Here is a 22,073-nt window from a genome sequence, read left to right as displayed (position 1 = left end):
TTTTTTTTTTTTTTTTTAGGTGACAGTATTTAGGGGAATGTTGGCTGTTTAATGGGTGGGATGTGTTTGTGTTTCTTTTTTTTTTTTTTTTAGTATTATTATTGTTTGGGGTTTGTATACTTTGTCCTGAAGAACTTTGTAAATTAAAGTGAAAATGCTAATAAACATATTAAACACAAAAAACTTTAAAATCATGACAATAATTTATGGTACTGAGAAAATCTTTGGGACCGTTCATTGTTCTTTTTGTTGAGGCATCCTTAACAAGGCTTTTAAAAACGTTGACAGAGAATAAACCAATAATCTGCCACTGTACATCTGTTATAATGCATAAAGCTATAATTATTGAAGTAAGAATAAGAAGCATGTAAAAAAAATGAGCTCAAGCTCGAGACGGTAAACAAACAGCAGAGCTAAAACAACCACCGAGAAATACTGCAATGATGAGAGAAGAGGAAGATCAACTGAGAGTTGGATATTAAAAAACACTCTGACCTGTAATATCAGCAGATATATTTGGACTTTGTATGTAATTTTACTCATCTTCACAGGGGGAGACGTGGTTTATGAAAAAAGATTTTTGGCTTTGAAGTTGAAATTTAGCCAAGTCCAAGCTGAAAGAAGCATGCTCTTCTCCTTGGCTTTGCACATTTTGTATCTGTATCTTTTAAAAATAAAGAACAGAAAATAATAACACCAAAAAAAAAAAAGACATTCTCTGTGTGGCTCTAACCTCACTCTTACTCAGAACGTCACCTCTAAAGTTTGGAAATCTGCCCTTGTAGTGCCTCTGTTAAAAGGGGGCGGCCCTGCTTCCTACTTCTCATTTCCAATTTATATGTTCTGTCAAACGTTCTTGTCTGGTAAGTAATCAATTAAAAGACTTCAAAAGCAATAATAGCATTATCTCCTTATGCCAATCTGGCTTTAGAAAACAACACAGCACCATCACAGCAAAGGTTGTTAGAGATATAACTGAATCATTAGACAAAAAAAATAAATAAATCTTGTGCCGCTCTTTTTATTGAGCTCTCAGACGCCTTTGACCCTGTTGACCACGACATCCTGAATCAAAAGCTGCTCAGTGATGAGCTATCAGAGCAGGCTGCTGTTAAATATGATGGTGGGGCTGTCGTCACCTCAGGGGTCCCCCAAGACTCTGTTTTGGGCCTACTTTTATTCGCTATTTATCTTGAGAATTTAGGTCAAACCATTTAAAATGTGCAGTTTCATTTCTGTGCCGGTGATGCTGCTATTTACTGCCGTGGTTCCTCCGCCCACCCCGCCGCTCGGTTTCTTGAGTATCTGAGGTCGGAGGTCACGCTTGCTTGATCTGACGCGCGTGGTGAATGCTGCAAAAACTAAAATGGTGCTGTTTTCCAAAGAAAAGGAGACATTAACATGTAGCCGATTTGAAACAGTGACCCAGTTCAAGTATTTTGGTGTTTTAATTGAGGAACGTTTAACTTTCAGACCTCTAAATCTAAGCTTTCAGCTCAGATACAACGGCTGTTTTACTTTTGGTGCTCGAAACAAATCGGCTGAGGCTACTGTCCTCCCTGTGCTGCACTTTGTTGACCTGCTGCACGTGCACGCCCCCGCTCGGTGCAGACACTGTTTACCACGGCGCTCCGAGGTTCGCTGCAGGCTGCAGAGCTCTGACTTATCCCTTCACCCTGGACGGCAGAGCTCAGCGGCCTTGGCCATGGCCAATGCGCAGAGCCGCACATTGGTACACCTTTATTTATAAATCCGTCCTCGGTCTGCTTCCCTCCTACCTTTGTCAATACACATCATTTTAACCAGTCATTATCGTCTGCGCTCAGGTAACTTCCTCTTACTGACGGTTCCTGAGGTCTGAACTCAGTAAACAAGTTTTTACGTTTTAGCTTCACCTGCTTCTGCAGCTTTCCAGATCTGATCTCAGTTGGGGCCTTTAAAAAAGTGATAAGTGGAGTTTGCAGCTGCTACCCGTCTTAACCGAATTTGCTCCTTGTTGACGGTTCAAACTTACGTTACTCAATCTGTGTTTCATCCCGTATTTTATTTGCATTTGATGCTGCTGCCTTGAGGCCCCGGGGCACCCCTGAGAAGGAGATCTTGTGATCTCAACGGGGCTTACCTGGTAAGGTAGAGGTGAAGTCAAATTTAAAAGCAGGTTCTATGAATTTCTTTTTTCTAGTTTGCCATGCGAGCCTGGAAAAAGCGCCCTCTGTTGTTTCAATCTGATCCTGCAGAGAGGAGCAGAGGGCAGGGCGTGCTGAAAACAGAGGTCACTGAGGCTGCTTCTCTTAGTCATGGTCATTTATGGCACTTTTAGACAAAAAAACACATTGTAGCCTCTTCTATCTTGTCCTATAAACCGCCCTGTGTATCTTTTGTAAAGGTCTTATAAAACCACAAATTAAAAACCAACATTAACTTTGCTTCCTGGCTTCACACTGTGCTGATTTAAAAAAAAAAAAAAATTTTCCTTCTTACCCAATCTGATGCTCGTCTGATTCGTTTGGTCCGGGAGCTGAAACGAACCCTTCCGAGTTCCTTCAGTGGCTGTATTCCTCCTCCACAAATCACTCCCACCCAATCCTTTAGTTGCCTAAACTATGTTCTGGAGATGTGCGTAAGCAGTGGCTTGCTATTTTCAGCTGAATGAAAAGAGTCTTGGCACTCAGGATGAAATCTGTTTTGTTCTGCCGAATTTGGCTCACACCAGATGCACAGTACAGGAAACAGAGTTTAGGCAATCCAGCTTTAATGGTCTCCTATAATAAAACCGCAACTATTCGGCCGAGAAGCACGACTTTTAACTGAATGTTTTCCACCTCCCATTGCCAGAAGAAATCTGTTTATCCTCGGCAACACAATTTCCAAATCTGAACATTTAAACATTTGTTTGTAGGAAATCTGCAGATAAGTGCAGCTCTAACAATTTACCATGCTGATTAAACGCTTGCTGCTACTCCTCCACATCAACTTTTTTTTTTCCTCCCTTATACACAAATCACATTACATAACTGTATATTATTTAAGAAAAGAGTTAGGACATCTTCTTAGTCTTTTTTGATGCAAAGTGACAAACGCTACCATAGAGCTGAACAAAAAACATGACATCATGACTCATGTTTTCAAGGTTTCAGTCCATGTTGTAACCATTTATTAAAATCTGTGAAGGACTTCAATATTAAGTGCTTTTATATATGTATATATTTGTTAAATAATAGAACTTTGACCCGTTTCTTCCACTTCAGTCATTTTATTTGGACTGTCCCTAATGGCTAAACTCTGGATGGAGTGATCAAACAGAGATTGCAGAGATAAACTCCTATGTGTGCAGTCAGACTAGTTAAAAGTGGATTAACTCAGCTCTCAAAGGAGCCCGTTTCTCAGAAAGAAAGGTGAGGTCAGCATCACCTGCCTGGTGGCTTTGCTGTCCCCCTTTTTGCTCTTTTCATTAACAGCTGAATTCACTGGCTTTTCAATAGGTTCTTTCACAGTGTCATGCTACACCACCACTGAGCTACAGCCACGTTGCCACCCAGCTTTCTTAATGGGGACTGGAGACTGTGGAGCTGCCTCTTGTTGCCATGGCAGCAAGCGCTTTCACATTCTCCCCACATCTAGCGCGTGGAGCCGGCGCGCGGTGGAGCGCGAGCGCGAACGAGCGACACAGGTCCGCCGCCCTCAGACAGCACCGACCCTGGGCCGGGGTAACTTTGCCTACCGCCCCGTTACTGTACGACACACCGGAGTTTACAGTTCGGTATAATTAATGTGTGGCATGTCGGCTTTTGTGCCTGTAGCTGCTCTGTTACTGTGTGAACTTTGGAATATATAAAAAAAGACCAAACAACTTTTTAACTGTCTACAAGGTTTCCGTTATTACACAACGGACAGCTAACTAGCTAGGCAGCTAGCTTACTTGTTAGCTAAAAGCTATATATAGAGAGAGAGACAGATGTTTTAAAAATATGTGAAAAATGTTTGCAAATTAACCCACTCTCCAAGGTTTCAAGGTTTCTGTTTGTACACAATTAGCTAGTCAGCTACCTTATTTCTTAGCTTAAAGCTAGCTGGTAGACAATTAAACAGACGAATAAAATATATATATATATATATATATATATATATATATATATATATATATATATATATATTATTGAAAATTTGCAAAACATGTCTGCAAAATGAACCCAATTTTTTTAAAAATTCTCCCAAGATTTTTGTTTTATGCACCTGGCTAATCAGCTAGCTTCCTTATTAGCTAAAAGCTAGCTAGTAGATAAATAAATAGGTTTAAAATATGCAAAAAAACAAACAAACAAAAAAAGGATTTCTGCAAAACTAACCCACCTATGGCCTTCAAACTGCAAATGCAAACTCTGCTAGCTAGCTAGTTTTCAGCTTACTTATTAGCTAAAGGCTAGCTAGTAGATAGCTTGATGGATAGGTAGAGAAAATGTTTTAAAAATATGCAGAAAAAAGAGGTTTCTCTAAAACTAACCCACCTATGGCCTTCAAACTGCAAACTAGCTACCTGCTAGCTTGCTTGTTTTCAGCTAATATAAGTAAGCTGGCTAGTTTCTGCAAAAATGTAACCACTTTTTAAATGTCTCCACAGGTTCTATTTTTAGCAACTGGAGTCCTGTTGATTGTTTTTTTTCCTCCCAAAACATTTTCATCATGCCTGGGTGTTTTTTATAGATGTTTTTTTCCCCAAACGAGCTACTACTACTACTACTACTACCACCACCATGTTTGAGTGTATGTGTTGTTTTGCCCCTAGTACTTTAGCTCTGTGAACAGACTTTTCAGAAAATGTTCAGAAGGTTTGGAACTTGTTGCACACAATGACAGTCTTGTGTTTTCTTCGTTCAGGCATCCGGCAGGCCTCCCAAGCCTCATGTGGATGTGGATCAGTGTTACATGTCTGGACATGTCTCCTGCATTAGAGGTGGCCCACTTAGTCTCCTCGGTGTACAGTGAGGAAGCATTCGCAGAAAGCAGGTAATAATGATGCTTGTTTATGCGTTGGCTCATCACCTACTGATTTCAAGGTAATGTGATTCATTTCTGTAAATGTATCTCGGGCTAAGGAAAAGAGTAAGTGAACAAACTGTAGGCATAATGGGTGTTTTTTCATTTTTTTAAAGTTTCTGCATATGCGTGCATTAATGAGTCGAGAACATCTGCTTAGACACTGGTATCTTTTAAGATTTAAGCATATTGAACTCGTCGAGACAGTGAACTGCTGCCTCTGCGAGACTTGCCACCTGTGCTGTCCTGCATTACTCTTTTATGGCTTTTCAATGTTTTATGCTTGTAAGATGACATGGATCTTATTGTGACTTTGCACTCCCTCCCATTTTTGTTTGCACCACAGTGTGGAATGTAACACTTGCTGCGGAGTCTGTAGTTGTGTGTTTGTGTACTAAAAAAAAGAATTCACGCAACCAGGCCAGCAGGTTCCACCACAATAATCATCGTCCAGTGGCAATCCGTAGTATATGTAAAAATGTCAGTAATTTTTTTTAGAAGACTTTTTATTTTTTATTTTTTCCCTGTGCAAAAGTGCAGGGAGAAGTCTTTGATCGAGCCTCAAACAGCAGTTCTGAAATCTGCCTCCCTCTTGATCTCCTCTGAGCTGTAAACACCTTGCTGAGAGCAACCCAAACTGGGTTTCAGCTCTTTCTGCTCGGCTCACATGGGTTTTCACCTTTAATTTACAGTGAGTCATTTCAAGGCAAAGAGACCACAGTCTCTTGAGAGTAACCTTGTCTGTCATTTATTTATGTATTTTTTTACAGTGGGGTTACGTGACGTTGCTTTCACTTCACATAACGTTGTCTTCGATGTATGTAGGTCCTGGGGTTTGCATTGACTGAGCACCTTTTTTGTAGAAATATGAGTCACGGTGAGAAAACGAAGCTGCAGCTGCTTGGCAGGGAAAACACATTACACGTTGGAAGTTGGAACAGCTGAGGAAACACGGCTTCAGTATGCGCAATTAGAACATGTGCGTCTTCATTTGCATGCCTGTGGTCATGTGTGTTTGTCTTTCACCTTCTTGCAGATTACAACAGCTCGAGAGGAAACTATGTTGCGAATGACTCCAAGCACAGGATTAACAAACACCAAAACTATTACATTGTATTCACTAAACTAAAACATAAGGGCTTAGTTCAGCTGCTACAACTTTGCATCACTGTTTGGTATTTTTTTAAAAAAAACTGAAGATGTGGTGGTTGTTTGCTACAATTAGTCATACTGCAAACCTTTATTTCTTTCCCCCCTGTAAAATCAGTTTCACCAAGAATTACCACATGTAAATTGTTATTTGCAAAACATTATTTATTCTGCAAAGTATCTGCTGTAGTTACGGTTTATGTTATTTAATGAACGGTGTAGTTCAAAATGGCAACCGGCAGTATTAAGAGATGAGAGCTTAAATCTGACAGCAGCAGCTTTTAAACCATAAAAAAACAAACAAAAAAAACATTTACTGAGCCACTTCCCCTCCTCACTGCCTCGCAGCCTCGAAGCACTTCACGTACTTTTTTTTTTTTTTTTTTTTTTTTTTTTTTTTTTTTTTTTTTTTTTTTTTTTTTTTTTTTTTTTTTTTTTCTTGAGATAGCCTTGAACAACACAAAGCTCGAGAGTGTAGATTAAACATCCCAAGACTCTAATTTTAGATGAACTTTTATTTGCGCTAAACCAAAAAGGGACATGTTGGAGTCTAAAATGTGTAAAATAAAAGTATTTTGGCCCTGAAAAAAGGGCACAAAGTTCAAATTTATTAAAATGAGGAAGATAGTAATTTAGATGTTGCACATGCTGTGCAGGGGAAAAAAAAAAAAATCACAGATCAGGTGTGATTCACAGGCAAGTGATTAAATGTACCAAGTATAAAAAGTTTACTGTTCAAACAGCAATGCTTTTCACACTTTAAGAACAATAGATGTTCAGTAAAGAGTAGAAACAAAAAAAACCTCTTCATAAAACTGTGTTTGTGTTTTTAAAAATATGCACTATGTACATCATATTCTATTCAATAAAGTAGTAAAGTATTCACCATGCTTTTTCTGTTTTTCGTTTGTTTTTGTCAGGATGCCTGCTTGTCTAACCTGAAGAGGAACAGACTTGTGGCTCACCGCTGCACAGGACAATCAAGGAGGAAGAGGAGGAGGAGGATGAGGCCTTTGGTTTACAAGGGTTCCAGTACCAAGCGGCTGGGTGGGGGTGTTTATTAGCACTCTGCACTGAGAGTTGTGGAGGCTCGAGGAGAACGATGGTGGGTTTTTTGAGACAGCTGCAACAAAAAAAAAAGCAGAGGATATTATTGTATGACAACTCACACGGAAGATTTGCCTCTATGGGGAGAAACTAAATGGACAGAAACGAGTCAGTGCCAAGTCTTTTGGTTTGTATGCTTGAGTATAGTGTCTGGGCATGCACATGCCAGTGTGAATCTCCCACAGTAGCTCACATTCATGCAGCTTGTCTGTCTGAGCGAGCCCTTCTCAGAATCTCCAGCTCTCTCAGGCTCCCTCCTCTCCCTCTGTCTGCTGCTCCCTCCGCCCCTTCTCTCTCTCTCTCTCTCTCTCTCTCTCTCTCTGTGTGAGCGTAGTCTGGGCGCCGAGCCAAGTGGAGTGCGTTTTTTTGAATGAATACCTGATGCGGCTGATGAGGTTGGCTGGGGGAGGAGCTGTGTCAGTGGAGTACTGAGAGAGCGAAAGAAACAGGAGGGAGGGAGGGAGGGAGGGAGGGAAAGGAAAGGAGGCAGAAACACAGAGAGCGAGAGAGTGAGAGAGAGAGAGCAGGAGACAGAAAAGCAACCAGGCAGAGAGGGAGCTGGCGGACTGGTGGCCTTGCATAACACACATTTGGAGCAGCCTTGCACGCAGGACTTGGTGAGATCTCCACCAGGAGGGAACTTCCTCTCTCGTCGCCGTTGCAGGGACGGCGCAGCCTCCAAACAGGAATCCACAGAGACGGGAGGCAGAGCTGGAGCAGCCACAGGACAATCTCCACAAGAGGAGAGCAGCACAAAGGAGAGATTCAGGAAGAGGAGTCCTAGGACACAGACACTCACTGACAGGGAGGAAGAATCCTTGGCTATGCTCTGCAAGCAGTGGCTGTGGAGAGACTGGTGAGCTATTCTTAGTACTTTAACCAGAGAGAGGGGGAGGGAGAGGGGGGGGGGGTTTTTTTTTTTTTTTTCCTTGATTTGTGGCATAGTAGTAATTCTGCTCTGCTACTACACTCATGCGCTCTCACTGTTAAGCCCCCGGGGACCGGAGTCACAGCATCTGTCCTCTGATCTGTCCAAAGTCTCAGCCCAGCTGTAGGATTTAACTGCACTGACCCTGTTGTGTTCGCAGACAGGGGACAACACGTATGGCACGTCCCCCCCCCCGCTCGACTCACTCGTGATATCGGAGCGAGCCGAGCAGTGATGCAGAACTCAGGAGTCATTGTGAAGACAAACAGCCTGAACCCCACTGCCTGTTCTTACTGTCTGCTGCCACACAGTCGGTCCGCCTCTTAAAGGCGCAGATACCACTGTTGCACAGGAAAGAAGATGGGGAAAAAAAACAAAAAACATGTCTCTTGAATATGAGAACAAGCACGACACTCCACAGATTTTTTTTGTGGTGGTGAAAGCGGATTTGTGAGGTGGTTACGATGACGTCTCATTTCTATGCAGTGATCAACACATAAATGTGCATGAACATATTGTCCTCCACAGTACCTCCCCCTTCTGTTTCATGCCAGAGCTCAGATTGATAATGATGTTTTTGTTTTCTATATTTAGCCTTTTGCTGTGCAGGGTAATCACTGAGTTCCTATGACTGGTTTAGCAGGTGAAAACGATGTATGGGCAGTTTGGCAACAGGTCTATCATATGAATTTGCCTTTTATTTGCGTAAATCTCGTGCAGAGAGCCACGTCTCTATGCACTGTCGAGACATAATTTGGTTGCCTTCCGTATGCCTCCCCGCACACTCCTGCTGCGGAGAAAATGTTGTTTCTATGAAGCCATAGATCAATACAAGGAGTTAAAGGAGAGTCTGGGAGTGTGGGAGCAGACGAGCGGCTCTGGCGGAGGGAAAAGAGGCGGGGGGATTGTACAAACCGGCAACTGCAGCATAACTGAGGAGATGTAACCCTGCCGGGGGGGCCTCCTCACCTGGAGACAGCGGAGAGGAGGCTGAGTGAAATCATCTCGTCTGCAGACACACATCGCTGCACAAACCTGCCTCTGTAGTGTTGTGTGTACAGAAAAAAGGGATCACACGTTAAGGATGGCTTCATCTCTCTGTCTGAGCTGAAAAGCATCAGTGTGATGAGCCGAACAGAGCACGTTCTGTCCCTCTGCTCTATGTTGTCATCCCTCTTTACTTGTCTTAGAGGTGTCAGCCCGAAGACTGATTCAAGGCTCCCATGCTGCATCAATCGGTGGGACTGTCACGTCCTGAAAGCGCCCCTTTTGTTCTTCGTAGTAACATTTAAGCCTTGTGTTTGTTGGTGTCACTGCTCCTAATTATAGGCTGACATGGGAGAGATCTAGAGAGGATCTTGGCAGCTGATTGGTGTGTGTTTTCTGGGAGAGCAGAGACACCCTCCTGTTTGCCCTCCTTCAGACTGCTCGCGTATATTTGCGGGTTTTAAAACCAGTGGCTTTGTGCTGCCTTGAGGATAAGAGATGCCTGTGCCTCAGATGTGATGTCATTACAGTGTTGACACAGTGTTGCTGAGGTGGGGTTGTTGCCACTGAGCAGTTGCTGCACACTGTAGCTCAGACTGTAGTGGCAGCTGAGCTGCTGATCGGGGATCTCTCCGCGAGGCGGGGGCAATGGCGCTCTGATGCTGCAGGCGCTGCTCAATGTGGGTCAGGAAAAGCAGAACTCTGTCTTCTTCCCTCCTCCTACCTCTTCTCCCTTTCCTCCCCACTCCTGATCTCCTTCCCCCTCGTTCTCTTTCCCCCTTCCACACAGTTCTGCATCTTGCATTGTGTTTCCTCTTTCCTCCCCCTCGTTCTCCTCTCTTTGTCGCTGGTTCTCTCCATCTCTGCCGCTCTCCTCCTTTGTTACATTTGGTGAGTCTACCCTGCTGTAAATTGAGCAGAGGTTCTCGCTGCTTTTGGATGCAGTGACCTTGTCGAAACCAGCATTGGAGGGAGATGTGTCCAAATACAAAAAAATGACCAAGGTTGCCTTCTTTTTTATTCCGTCCTCGGTCTTTATGTAACATGTCTGTGTTTGTCTTCTGTAGTGAGTGAGCCTCTGGTGCAAATAGACTAAAGCATTGTTAACTAGTGTAGTAAAACGCTTCTGAATTCAATGCACACAAAGAAAAATAAATGGAGGGATGACTATTTGTGTGTCACACACACACACACACACATATATATATTTATATAGAGAGAGAGTCCATTTTATTGGAGCTTCTGGCTAATGAACAACTCAGTCCTGTGCATTGACCCACAGATAAGCCTGCAGGAACAAACAGTCCCTCTGAAAAAGAAACTGTGAAAAAGAAGCTAACGAGAAGTAAAAATGCTTGTTAATTCAGCTAGAATTCATAAAAACAGTGAAAATGTGTCTAATCATAAATATTATGTGTAATCTCGTCTCCTGGAAGTGTCAGTGAACCGATTTCTGTTGCAGTGCTAAGAGCTTGTTTCGCTTCTCATTTAAGGCAACTTTTACTCTTCCTGTTTCTAAAATAAACTCCCACTTAGTCATTAATTGTTGTCTTTCCTGTTTATCCTAAACCCTGAAACGTTATTCAAACGGCATATAGCACAATGCCATTATAAAAATGTTTAGTTGCACTTTGCTGAATGGAGAAACAGCCCTTTCTGCATTAACTGCAATCAAATTTCCAGCTACAATGTTTTCACTAAAAGTGCCCACTGACCCAGAGTTCCTTTCCGGGGGTGGATGTTATATTTACACAAACGTTTAACCCCACTGACTCAACACAGGGTCTCAGACTGTTAAAATAAAGACAAAAAACACGCACTGCCCATTAATAGACTGTTTCCAAGTACTCTTATCGCTTCACGCCGCTGCCTTACAGTGAACCCACGACGTAGTTCAGAAAATTCCTACATGGAGAGAAATACCTGATACAGCCTTTTTTTCCAAAATATGTAGACCATGTTGCACAACAGTGTACTGTACTTTCTGTCTGTCACTCATCAATTGTGAAGGAAAAGAAGGTTGAGTTATGAAGTAAATCCATGTCGTCCACAAGGTTATTCTTAGAGAAAGAGCTGCAATCACTGGATCACATGTTGTGCTCAAGTGCATGAGATAAACACAAATCAGAAACATTGCTTATGGCTGGTGACACCTAGTGGCAGAACAAAGAATACCACAAAAACACGAGGGCAGAGTCGATTAGAAATTATTTTGTTGTTTGGCTTTTGCAGACTTGTGTGAGCATTTTGAGATGATGCTAGTTCTGCAGCACAACTAGACATAATACTAAATGACATTGTAGTTAAGCCAAGTATGTTTCACTAAATAGTCCCAGTACAAAATGGGACATATGACAACCCTTGCAAAAAAAAAAAGAAATAAAAGAGGAAAGGAAATAGGTAATTTTACTTTGCCTGTGCATCTGATTCTTGCTCTTTCTGCTTACAGATTCCTGTCAACGTAGTGGGAGAGGTGGATTGGTCAGAGATGATTCCTCATGAAGTTTATGGAGCTGATTTTGTGAGCTGGAATGACTCCATTTTCTCTGGTGTGAGAGCTGGTCTTGTCCACCAGTGAGTTCAACGAGTCGGAGCCACAGGGAGCACAGAGGATCACAACCAGGGCGCGGATCTGAGTGGGAAAGTGGTCTCAGAGGAACCTAAACGTACTACAAGGGAATATTCGGACCACGGTGACACTATGAAGGCCAATCAAGAGCGGAGCAATGGATGCCTGCCCCCTAAGAAGCGTGAGATCCTGGCACTGGAGCAGAGGCCTGTGGTAGTAGCTGCAGCAACGCCTCCCGCTGCCGTGCCTCCTGACAGTCCCCACACAGAAAACCTAGCATGGCTGGCAAGTGTGGCCAGCGAACGCTGCAAGTCCAGGGAGGCCGAGAGTCCGAGATGTCCCGTCCCCTCCACCTCGTCTTCTCCTTCCACGTCCATCCCCTCCCCGGCAACTCCCCTCTCTGCCGTGCCCTTGGCCTCTCTGCCTGCAGTTTACCCAGCTGCCCTTCCCCAGCAAGCTGGAACGATCCAGTTTGCTCAGCTGGGACCCAATGTACAGTTCATAAGCTCTGGGCCCTATGCTGGGTACATCTCCTCTCACATCATCCCGACCAACGCTACTTCTGCGCCTAGTAGCTCTACTATATTAGGACAGCGTCCCCAGACCGATGGTTACACCACTGCCCTTGTGTCCCCCAACGCCAAAGGGGAGTTTCAAATAGGCCTCTCCCCCACAGATCTAGCTCCTGTGTCACTTTCAAGTTCTCCTCAAGTCCCCAACCAGTACATCCACCTGGACAGCAGAACGCCTTTAACTGTCAGCAGGAATGCCGTAACGTCACCCACAGCCCACCTCCAGCTGCACCCACACACCGCCGTCCTCCCGCAGACGCTTACGCTCGCCCCGTCACAGCTCGTGGTTCAGTATGCAGATGGGTCAGCTGGAAAGAAACCTGAAGGGCACGTTAAGGGTGTGATAAATGGGGAACTGGAAGTGGTCAAGCAGGCGAAAGCCCCCAGTCATGCAGCCAGCCATCAGCCGGTCCAGAGCTATGAAACCAGACATATCCTCTTACCCGCTGACTACGGCCAAAATCCCGCAGGGCTTCAGACCTCCCTGCTGCTTGTAGCCCAGCCCAACCACGGAGCTGAACACGAAGCTGGCTCAAATAAGATCTCTTTTGTCCAGACTGAGAAAGGAAGCATCTGTTTGGGGAAACCGGTGTCCAGAGCCTCCTCTTTCTCTTCCCTTTCTTCCTCAGAGATGGTGAAGTCTGTTGCTCCTCATACTGTCATCCAGACCTCTCTACCCCCCGAGGAACTGCCAGCCAGTCTCTACTCCTCCGCACAACCTCCCATCATTGGCTATATCACCAGTGGAAACCAGCACACTGTCAGCTACCATGCAGCGCTGCCGCAGCACCTGGTCATCCCGAGCGGCCAGTCCCTCCTCATCCCAGTCAGCAGCGCCAATAATGGCACCGAAATCGAGGTTAGTCGTGCCGTCAGCACCTTGACCGCCACTACCACCCCTCAAATATCCACCGCCATGCCGCATGCCTATCTAGCCACGGCTCTGTCCAAGTGTGAGGCGCTTGGGCCAGATGGGACTCAACCCCCCTCCGCTCTGGTGCAGGCTGCAGCGTTGCCCGCGCCGCCCTCGAACCCCGTCCCCACCGCGGTGGCAGCTCCGTCCCAGGCTCCCACGCCGGCCCCCGCTTCCGTCCAAGCCTCCCCCGCCGTCTCCTCTCCACCGTCTCCCGTGGCGCTCCCTCCATTCTTCATGCGAGGCTCCATCATCCAGCTGGCCGACGGGGAGCTGAAGCGCGTGGAGGACCTCAAGACAGAGGACTTCATCCAGAGCGCCGAGATCAGCAGCGAGCTGAAGATCGACTCCAGCACCGTGGAGCGCATCGACAGCGGGCAGAGTCCCAATGCTGTGGTCATTCAGTTCTCTGTGGGAGAGCTCAAAGCTCAGGTAAGTTATTTCTAAACAATCGTCAGTGTTTTAATCTTTAAAGTCATCATGAGTAGAAGTTTATTTAATGCCACCTTAGTTGGTTGGCTTGTTTGTTTCATTTTCTGTCTGATGTATCCTAAAAGTAAAAATATTTTAGATTTTATTTTGTTTTTTTAATTCTTTAATCTATTTATTTCATATTTATGGGCCAATGGTATCCTTTCAGGACTTAAAGTTGTGGTTTTAATTTATTGGAGTTTGGGGAAGACTGTATTTAATGCTCTCTTTTTTTTCTTACAATTTCTGCTGAAGTTGAATTGATTGAAAGAGAGAAAAGAAAAAAACTCATCTGAAAGGTCAATAGGGAAGAACAGGGACATAATATTTTAAATTTGATTAACAAATCATTTTAGAGGAGATACTATCTATGCTAAGTGAGACATTTGTAGTGATATTCAGGTGGTGACGTCTTTGTTTAAGTGATGCATATTAATATTATTTATCAGCCAGTTTTAAGTGTTTCTTGTGTTCCTTGACATATTTCTAGATGTGTTTTGGTAAAAGGCTAACTGTGTTTCCCTCCCAGGTGTGTGTGGAGGTTTTGGTGGAGTATCCTTTCTTTGTATTCGGCCAGGGCTGGTCGTCTTGCTGCCCCGACCGGACCACCCAGCTGTTCGAACTGTCCTGCGCCAAGCTGTGTGTGGGCGACGTGTGTGTGTCACTGACCCTTCGCAGTTTGAGGAACGGTTCGCACACAGACAGCCGGGCCCCCAGGACCAAGCTGAAGGCCGGCCACTTCCCTGACGGCTCTCCCAACGGGGACCCAAACGTGCGGAACAGTCTGAGTCCTCCGGGCGGCGACGGTAATCTTCTCATGAAGGCTTCCGGTGCGGACATTGTGGACAGGCTGCAGGTTTCTGGTTCTGGGCCAGCAGGACGGCTACCGGCAGAACTAGAACAAGCTCCGGGACGAGCGGAGGGCATCTACGGGGCCCGACCGGTGCCGGCAGTTCAGGGGACTGAAAAAGTCAGACAAGAGTCCATCAAAACAGACACGCCAACCCTGTCGAAACTGCAGTGTGTTGATTCAGAGAGATCCTCGGTTCGCAAGAGACGCTGGTCGGCGCCAGAGCGAGACCAGACGGAGAAAGGTGAGGAGGAGCCTCCCGTGACTCTGCCCAAACCCTCCTTCCTCCCACAGGAGGTCAAAATCAGCATAGAGGGCCACTCCAGTGCTGGGAGTGAAAGATTTTAAACAAAAGACTGGACTGTTAAAACAACAACAACAACTTTTGAATACTTGTGGTTCGCTTTGTGTTCAACCTCCCTGTTTTCAATCAATCAAGGCTACTGTAATATAGACTTTACATGTTTTCTTTCATACGAGTCTGTGATGAAGTACAGAAGTGCACCTTCGTAAGTGGGTATCACACACAAGATCAGTGCAATTAAAGCTGAAAGCAAAAACGAATGCAGCGTGAATGTGGATCATGAATGGCAGTCAGAGACCCGAGAGCTGAGCGTTACGTACAATAAGCTGGGTGGGTTCAGTGGAATTCTGCGAGGCTCAATCCTGTTAGTGATTTTATTTATTTTTGTAATATTTTTCATCCCGTGATTAAGCACAGTCCTCGATGACAATGTGTAGGAGGTGGTCCGATTTGGATATTTTCAACTCTCCTTGTTTTTTTACAGCTGGAACGTGAGCGGTAGTGAAAAAAGAGAGACGTTTGGAGTTGAGGTGACGGTGTCCAGTGAGAGCGGCTGTGAGTTCTGTCGTCTCGTGTGTTTGACCAGAGTTTTGTGTCATCCGATATGTTCGTGTCGTTATGAATGCGCGAGCTGCTGCAGGGGGCCTTGTTCCTCTGTGGCGCTGTGTGTGTGAGCATGCAGGTTGTTGTGTGTGTGTGTGTTTTTGTGGCTGTCAAACAGAGCACAGGACAGAAGGTGCTTTTGAAACTGTTAGCCACGAACTCCGTTGACCATATTCAAATTAAGACAAAAAAAAAGGCCTGAATGTAAGTAAACCTGTCGATAATGACTCCCAGAGTCAACGTGTTTGTTGCAGCGATTGCGTTCAGATAACAGTTTAGTCGTTTTTTCTTTGCGTTTGCATCTCAACCTCTGCTCTCAAACTTCCTTTCGGCGGCGGCTGTATGTTTCAGTACACGCGTTCTCAGTTGTGGCTTTTGTTTCCGGTATTTCTGTTTAACACCGCCGGGCGAGGTTAAATCTGCGCACGAACTCAGCCCCTCTGCTGCAGCGAGAAATGACGCTCACTAATTTGTCCGCATTCAGTTAAGGTTCTTGGACGCTAGCTCAGAACATTAGAATGTGTGGACATGCCTACCAGGACCACCTGAGTGGGAACTGTGGAAACTTTGCACATCTCGTTTGGTAGCAACAACGTAGACCTGTCCTGAATTATACTCTAATTTAGTGTCTGTTTTACTCCAAATGGGATCAAACCTCACTAAAAGATGATTATGTTGTAATAAACTGGGATCATACGGGTCATTTTATGGAGTACTGTGGAACAGTGAAAAGGTTTAAGTCACTAGTGTCAAATAAAAGCTAGTTGTGGAGGAAGAAAAAGGAAACTGCTCTGACATTAAGTTAGGATGATGTGGCTTCACTGTGGTGTGACTAAAACTTTTCCAACAGCGAACTACAAAACCCACAATCCTTAGCTCATCGCGTAATATTTTTAAAACCTTGAAACAGGAGAGAGAGAGAAAACTACAGAAAACAGTTGCTGCCTTTGAACAGTAGCACTCCTGTCCTTATGAAAAGAAGGACTGTTAGAAAACAATTGAACTTTCCATTTAAAGGCTGCATGTTTTCTGTGCTAAAGGAGGAATTAAAGCGCATTTTACGTAGAATTTAAATAAGTGAGGTGGCTTGATTGGATATTTCTTTTCTCTCAGACTTCCTAAGCACAAAGCAAGCCGTTCAAACACACTCAGACATTTATCCAAGGACTTTTCCTCTTTGTTTCGTTCCATTCAATAAGACTGACGTTTTGGCGATATTTCCACATTGGCTTCACTTTACTGTCCTGGAGGCTGTGTCCGTCACTCTCTCGTGTCGCTCTCGTGCTCTACACGTAAGGTTTACAGCGAGAAACTCGTTTCCAAACTCTCACAGGAGCTCACACATTGGAGGGTTGATTCTTACAGACAATCTGATCAATCTAGTTTATTGTAACTCGTTACCGTTTAGTTTTATTTTTTTATGAGCAGCTTCTGGAGGTACAAGTGGCTCTAGTTGCTAAATAGCTTGTCTGCTGATTATTGCAGAACCTTTTATTTTATTTTATTTTTTTAACAATTCAAAAGAAGGTAAAATAAATAAAATAAAAAAGAATAGAGCGTGTTACAGGTCTGGAGGATGCAGTGTTAATGGGTCAGTTCAGATCTTTTGGAGGGGTTTTGTGGAAAGGTTACGAACAAACAATATCTCACCTGTCGTAGACAGCTTTTGGAGCAACAGGGTGCGAGTGACCAGATTGACGAGCTAACAAGCAGCCCACGCTCCTGCCAGCTTCACGTCACACAGTGACTCAAGTCCAAGATGATTTGTGAGCACAGATAGCGGCGGCAGCAGCTAGCTGTAGCACTTACAGTGCAGTGTGGAGCACTTGCAGGGATATCCTAATATTTCTGCCGGAGTAGCCGTGCTATAGAAAACCGAAAGCAGTGCAGAGGTTTATGAAATGGCGTAAGCCCGAGCTGCAGCAGTTCTCACTTCGTCTCGGCCCAGCCTCTCGCTGGTTAAAAATCAACTCTTTTCCATCCGAACCGAGGTCATTCAAAGAGCCGTCCCATTCATAACCTTCCCACAGAATTCAGCTTCAGAAGACCTGAACTACCACTGGAAGGGTTATGCCAACATGTCCCGTAGAAACAGGAGCAGATAGAGTCGGGGTCATACCATTAGAGTCTGACACAAAGAGCTACCCCTCTTTTTATTATTATTATGTTTTTACAGAAACCACTTCCTTTGATAGACAATACCACAGCAGCAACCTCAGTGACGGTATGCCTCTCTCTCAGGTCCATACCTGATATATCAAAGTACTGATGTTTTTGATTAAAGCAGAAAATCCTTTCTTTCTATTAGACTAGTTTACATGTAGTTTCTTAGGAAAAAAAAAAAAGAAAAAGGCGAGCTCCTATAGTTTATACTCAGGAACAGTACGTATCGTGTGTGTACATGTCTTAAGTCATACAGTGTGTGTGTGTGTGTGTGTGTGTGTGTGTGTATGTTCTGAAAAGCAGCACTTTGATGGAGGATCCGGTTGGAGCGAGGCGGCAGCGGTGACCCTCTCCCTCGGTCGTTAGACATAGTAACAGACTGTTTCTCATCACTTTACGCGTCCTAAAGGTTTTATCACTGAGAAAAAGCGTTATAGAATGTACGCAGACATGGAGTAAACTTATTTTTTTGAAGATATACAGAGCTACTATTTAGAGAAAGAGAAGAGATGCAGAGTAAACTAGCCAGCTGGTGTGGATCATGTACAGTGGATCGTACCTTAGAAAGTGTACAGCGTGTGCGTACTAACCTTTATGTAGCCTATGTACTGTATGTGCCACGACGCCTCCTTCTTCAGTCATTCCATTAACACACAGATAACAGGAAGTTCTGCTGTTGTCTGTGCCGGCTCTGCTTTTGATCAAATGTTCACGAACGTGCTCATCGCTTCACCCGGGAACGTCAGCATAGCTGGGGCCTCCTCACGAGTTCTTTGACTTAGTAACGTTGCAGTGTGTGTGGAAAACGGACTGCAGTTTATCCTAATAGCCATGAAACTCTGTATTTTTTTTTTTTTTAAAGGTGTTTTATCGCCTACACAGAAACCAGACTGTTTTTGTTTGTGTGCGACTGCTCAGGCTAAACACTGCCCTTCGACTGTTCTCCGAAACGATGTGGTCTTACGTCCGTCACTGTTACGAAAGTCGAGCTACTCTTTGTCTTAATAGCCATTTATTTTTCCCCCCCTCTCTCTCCTGGCGTGCTCTCTCCTCGCAGCGAGGTTTTCAAACACCTCGTGACGCCGAGGTGGAGTTCATTTTAAAATGAAAGTGGTGGCGTTACGTTTATGGGCCGTGTAAAAGGAAGTGGATGTAGCATCTTCACTCAGTAATTCATAAACTGCTGTTTCTATTTATTTATTTGCATTTAGCCTGTAGTTATCATAGTACGAGTTTTACCAGGAGGAGTGCTAACACATATTTGCTAACATTTATTCAAACTGAGTCCTTTTAAATCATATTTTTTTAAAATCCCTTCAGGTCAAAACGTTAAAGAAACACCAGAACTGTTTCTGTGTTGCACTGCACTCGCACCGACGAAACAAAAACTCTCTCATTTTGGACTGGAGCGTCCCGTAAGGCTTCCTTTGTCCAGTTAACCAGGGCAGAACAGTTTCAGATGTGTTCTCAACAAGCCAAATGACATCAGCGCTGATTAGAAAATCCTGTTTCCTAGTCGACAGATGAGCGGCGAAAGAACTGGAGTCACAAGTTTTAACAAGAGTATGCTCAGTTCTCTGGTTCAGAGGTGAGTGAAGGCAGCTCAGGCAGTACATTTAGAAAATATATTCAGTTCTTTGAGCGACGGGAACCCCGCCAGAACTGTTTACAGGCGCCATCTTGTCTGCCAGCTGCCTTCACATCTCACTTATCGTGTTGAAAAAAATGTAAAGACCAGAAAGTAAATTGTCGGACCGCAACGAGATCGGTCCAGTTTCTACATCTGAAAAAATGATTTTAGCTCCTTTAGGCAAAAGTCATTTAGAGATGTTTAGGTTTTGTAGTTGAACACAACGAGCTGAAGCTGTTTCCACACTTGTTGTTACGGCGGAGACAATCGGCCCGGACATAAATATTCACAAAAATCTTTTCCTCGAAAGCAAAAAAAAATAAAAGATGTTAGTGAGTTTCTTAGTTTAGTATCAAATGGCCCAAAGAGTTTTAGCCACATCAGTCATTCCAGTCATGGCTTCTCTTCTCTTTTTGGGGCTGCAGACTGGTTAAATATATCATCGTCACCGATGAAGGTGCCGTCTCACCGGGCTGCGACTGCTGGCAACAAGCTGGCGCCTCAGAATTGTGGAGAAACGTGCAGATTTTTCCGCTGCTGTCTCCCTGAAGCCCTACTTTTGTGTGCGTTTAAATAGGCATCCATCTGCCTAGTTAAGAAATATATATAAATAAATAAAAATAGGCAGATTTTGACTAGCGTGGTCAAAGTCAAGCAACAAAACAGCGCACCTCTGCAACTCATGCGAGGAAAAAGAAACCACCGCGAACGCCCTGGAGACATGAATGTTCTCCAACTAGTCGCCGCCCAGTGAGATAACTTTAGAAGAGGAGCTCTAAGCCAATAAAAAAAAAACAACAAAATGTTAGAAAACATTTAGAAGTGATACTTTCTGTGACCTACGGGAGTCGCCCGAAGCCACCATCTCCGTTGCGGCGCAAAGCTTCTTCATTGGCTTCGCTTTTTGGATCAAGATGCTACATCCACTGACTTAGTCCAGAAGTTTTTCTTAAGTTTCCGAAGCACGGGGCGCATATTCGTGCTGAAAGTCGATAACTCCTTGTTGGTTTCAGTCTTCTCGGGCGATTTGTCAGGAGAGCGTGCCGGTCAGAGATGCGCTCAGCTGCGTTATCCAGCAGGGGGAGCTCCTGTGAAGCAGCTTTAAGACCCATACCAACAAGGTTATAAACGAGTAGAAACGATGAAACATTTGTTCACCCATAAATCTGCCCTCCTCAATGCACTGTTTTCATTTTTTATCCCCCCCTGTCCAATGTTGAACGTGGCAAATTGCACTTTGAGATGTTTGGCGTGTGAGTGCGTGGGTCTTCGGCGCGAGTACCACACGTAATGTACAGCGTGTTCGGGAGAAACTTTCCTTTTCGTCAGTTTGTAAATAGCCAAAGTCTTCCATTATTATAACGTCGGTCAGACCTCATCGCCAGCGGAGAAGGAGAAACCCTAACCCCCCCCTCCCCATGTACAGACCTATACGAAGAGTTCAAAGCGGGCACCATCGTCGCTCATCGGACAGAAACACACCAAGTTGCTTCACCCGGAATCTTTTTCTTTTTTGCACCAGCTTCAAAAAACTCCCCCAGGAAATTACAAGAGTCAAAGACTTAATTCTTCTTCTTTTTTTTTTTTTTTTAAATTTTTATTTCTCGCAATTTGAGTCTGTTTGGATAAACCTCTGTATAAGATCCAACATGTCCTATCCGTACGGTCCGTAGTGAGTACCAATAACGTTTCTTTACTTTGATGGTGTTGAGATTTGCTAGTCAGAAACTGTTCAATCTTTTATTCTGATGTTCGATTTTACTTTTCGATCAAATATATTCAAAGAAATAAAGAGTCTAAAGGAAAAAAAAAAAAAACACAAACAAACCAACCTGCTGTATGTCCTCTTTCATTTAAAAGCTTCACTCCACAACTGCTGATTTCTCACCACAGGTTTTGCTTTCGAGGTTTGAGGTTGGGGATTTTTTCTTTGTCAGTTTGTTAAACATGAACGTGTAGTTTCTGAGTTGTTTGAGCTCCACTGTCTCCACCTAGATCAGGGGTCTCCAATCCTGGTCCTCGAAGGCCACCATCCTGCATGTTTTACTTGTTCCTCTGCTCCAACACACCTGATTTGAATCAATGGGTGATTAACAGGCTTCTGCGGAACATGAAGAGGTGATTTAACCACTGAATCAGGTGTGTTGGAGGACCACTGACCTAGATGGATCTGATAGGATCTGCTTTGACTGGAACAAGAACAAGCTTTTTACTTTCTGAAAGTAAAAGATTACAGCGCTGATCAGGATGCTTCAAATACCTGCCACCGGCTCTCAGCTGACAGGTAAATAAACTTACATTTATTAGTTTAAAACCGTGAGACCTTGTTTTGTATCCGCCCCACAAATTGACAGATAAAGCCAGATTTTTATAGCATCTCCAAAATGCAACTGTAGTGATATGTCACTGTTAGACTTCCGTAGAGCAAGCTTGACCGACGCATGCGCAGTTCATCTAGATGTGGACAGGCACACGGGGAAATAAAGCTGAGTTCTTCAAGCTACCGGAGGTCTGCAGAGGTCCTTCTATTAAAAGATAGCTGTCCATGACATGGTGTCAGAAGTGGCCGACAGGACGCCTACACCGTAAGATATGGCAAAGTTCGGACCACCAGAACCCTTCGACTTCTCCCGCCCGGCGGATTGGCCGTTATGGCGCCGCCGCTTCGACCGTTTCAGGGTAGCATCAAAGCTAGACAGAGAAAGCGGAGAAGTACAAGTTAACACACTTCTCTACGCCCTGGGACGAGATGCAGAGGCTGTTTATGACTCTTTTGTGTATGAGAGGGAGCAC

General features: G+C 44.3%; 1 protein-coding gene and 1 long non-coding RNA gene across 5 annotated transcripts; one reads left to right on the top strand and one right to left on the bottom strand.

The window, feature by feature from the left end:
- On the bottom strand, nt 1-2,770 carry LOC119617780. Its single transcript, XR_005234189.1, has 2 exons — nt 2,482-2,770; nt 1-2,231 (listed from the first exon to the last, which is right to left on the bottom strand). It is a non-coding gene; the product is annotated as an uncharacterized LOC119617780 (long non-coding RNA).
- Nucleotides 2,771-4,890: 2,120 nt separating this feature from the next.
- LOC108242009 (ataxin-1-like) lies at nt 4,891-21,103 on the top strand. Of its 4 annotated transcripts, none has more exons than XM_025008108.2 (4): nt 4,891-5,004; nt 7,104-7,288; nt 11,655-13,691; nt 14,260-21,103. In XM_025008108.2, the coding sequence occupies exons 3-4, from the start codon at nt 11,907-11,909 to the stop codon at nt 14,926-14,928; spliced, it is 2,454 nt and encodes an 817-aa protein (XP_024863876.1). In that variant the 5' UTR covers nt 4,891-5,004; nt 7,104-7,288; nt 11,655-11,906; the 3' UTR covers nt 14,929-21,103. The 4 variants fall into 4 exon arrangements, with proteins under 4 accessions (XP_024863876.1, XP_017282047.1, XP_037836118.1 ...); XM_017426558.3 differs by having other exon boundaries at nt 4,994-5,054; XM_037980190.1 differs by lacking the exons at nt 4,891-5,004; nt 7,104-7,288 and adding an exon at nt 7,768-8,146 and having other exon boundaries at nt 11,655-13,205; nt 13,350-13,691.
- Nucleotides 21,104-22,073: the final 970 nt, after the last annotated feature.

The sequence above is a fragment of the Kryptolebias marmoratus genome, linkage group LG16, assembly GCF_001649575.2.
Source record: "Kryptolebias marmoratus isolate JLee-2015 linkage group LG16, ASM164957v2, whole genome shotgun sequence".
NCBI lineage: Eukaryota > Metazoa > Chordata > Actinopteri > Cyprinodontiformes > Rivulidae > Kryptolebias > Kryptolebias marmoratus.
This window is presented reverse-complemented; position numbering and strand designations above follow the sequence as displayed.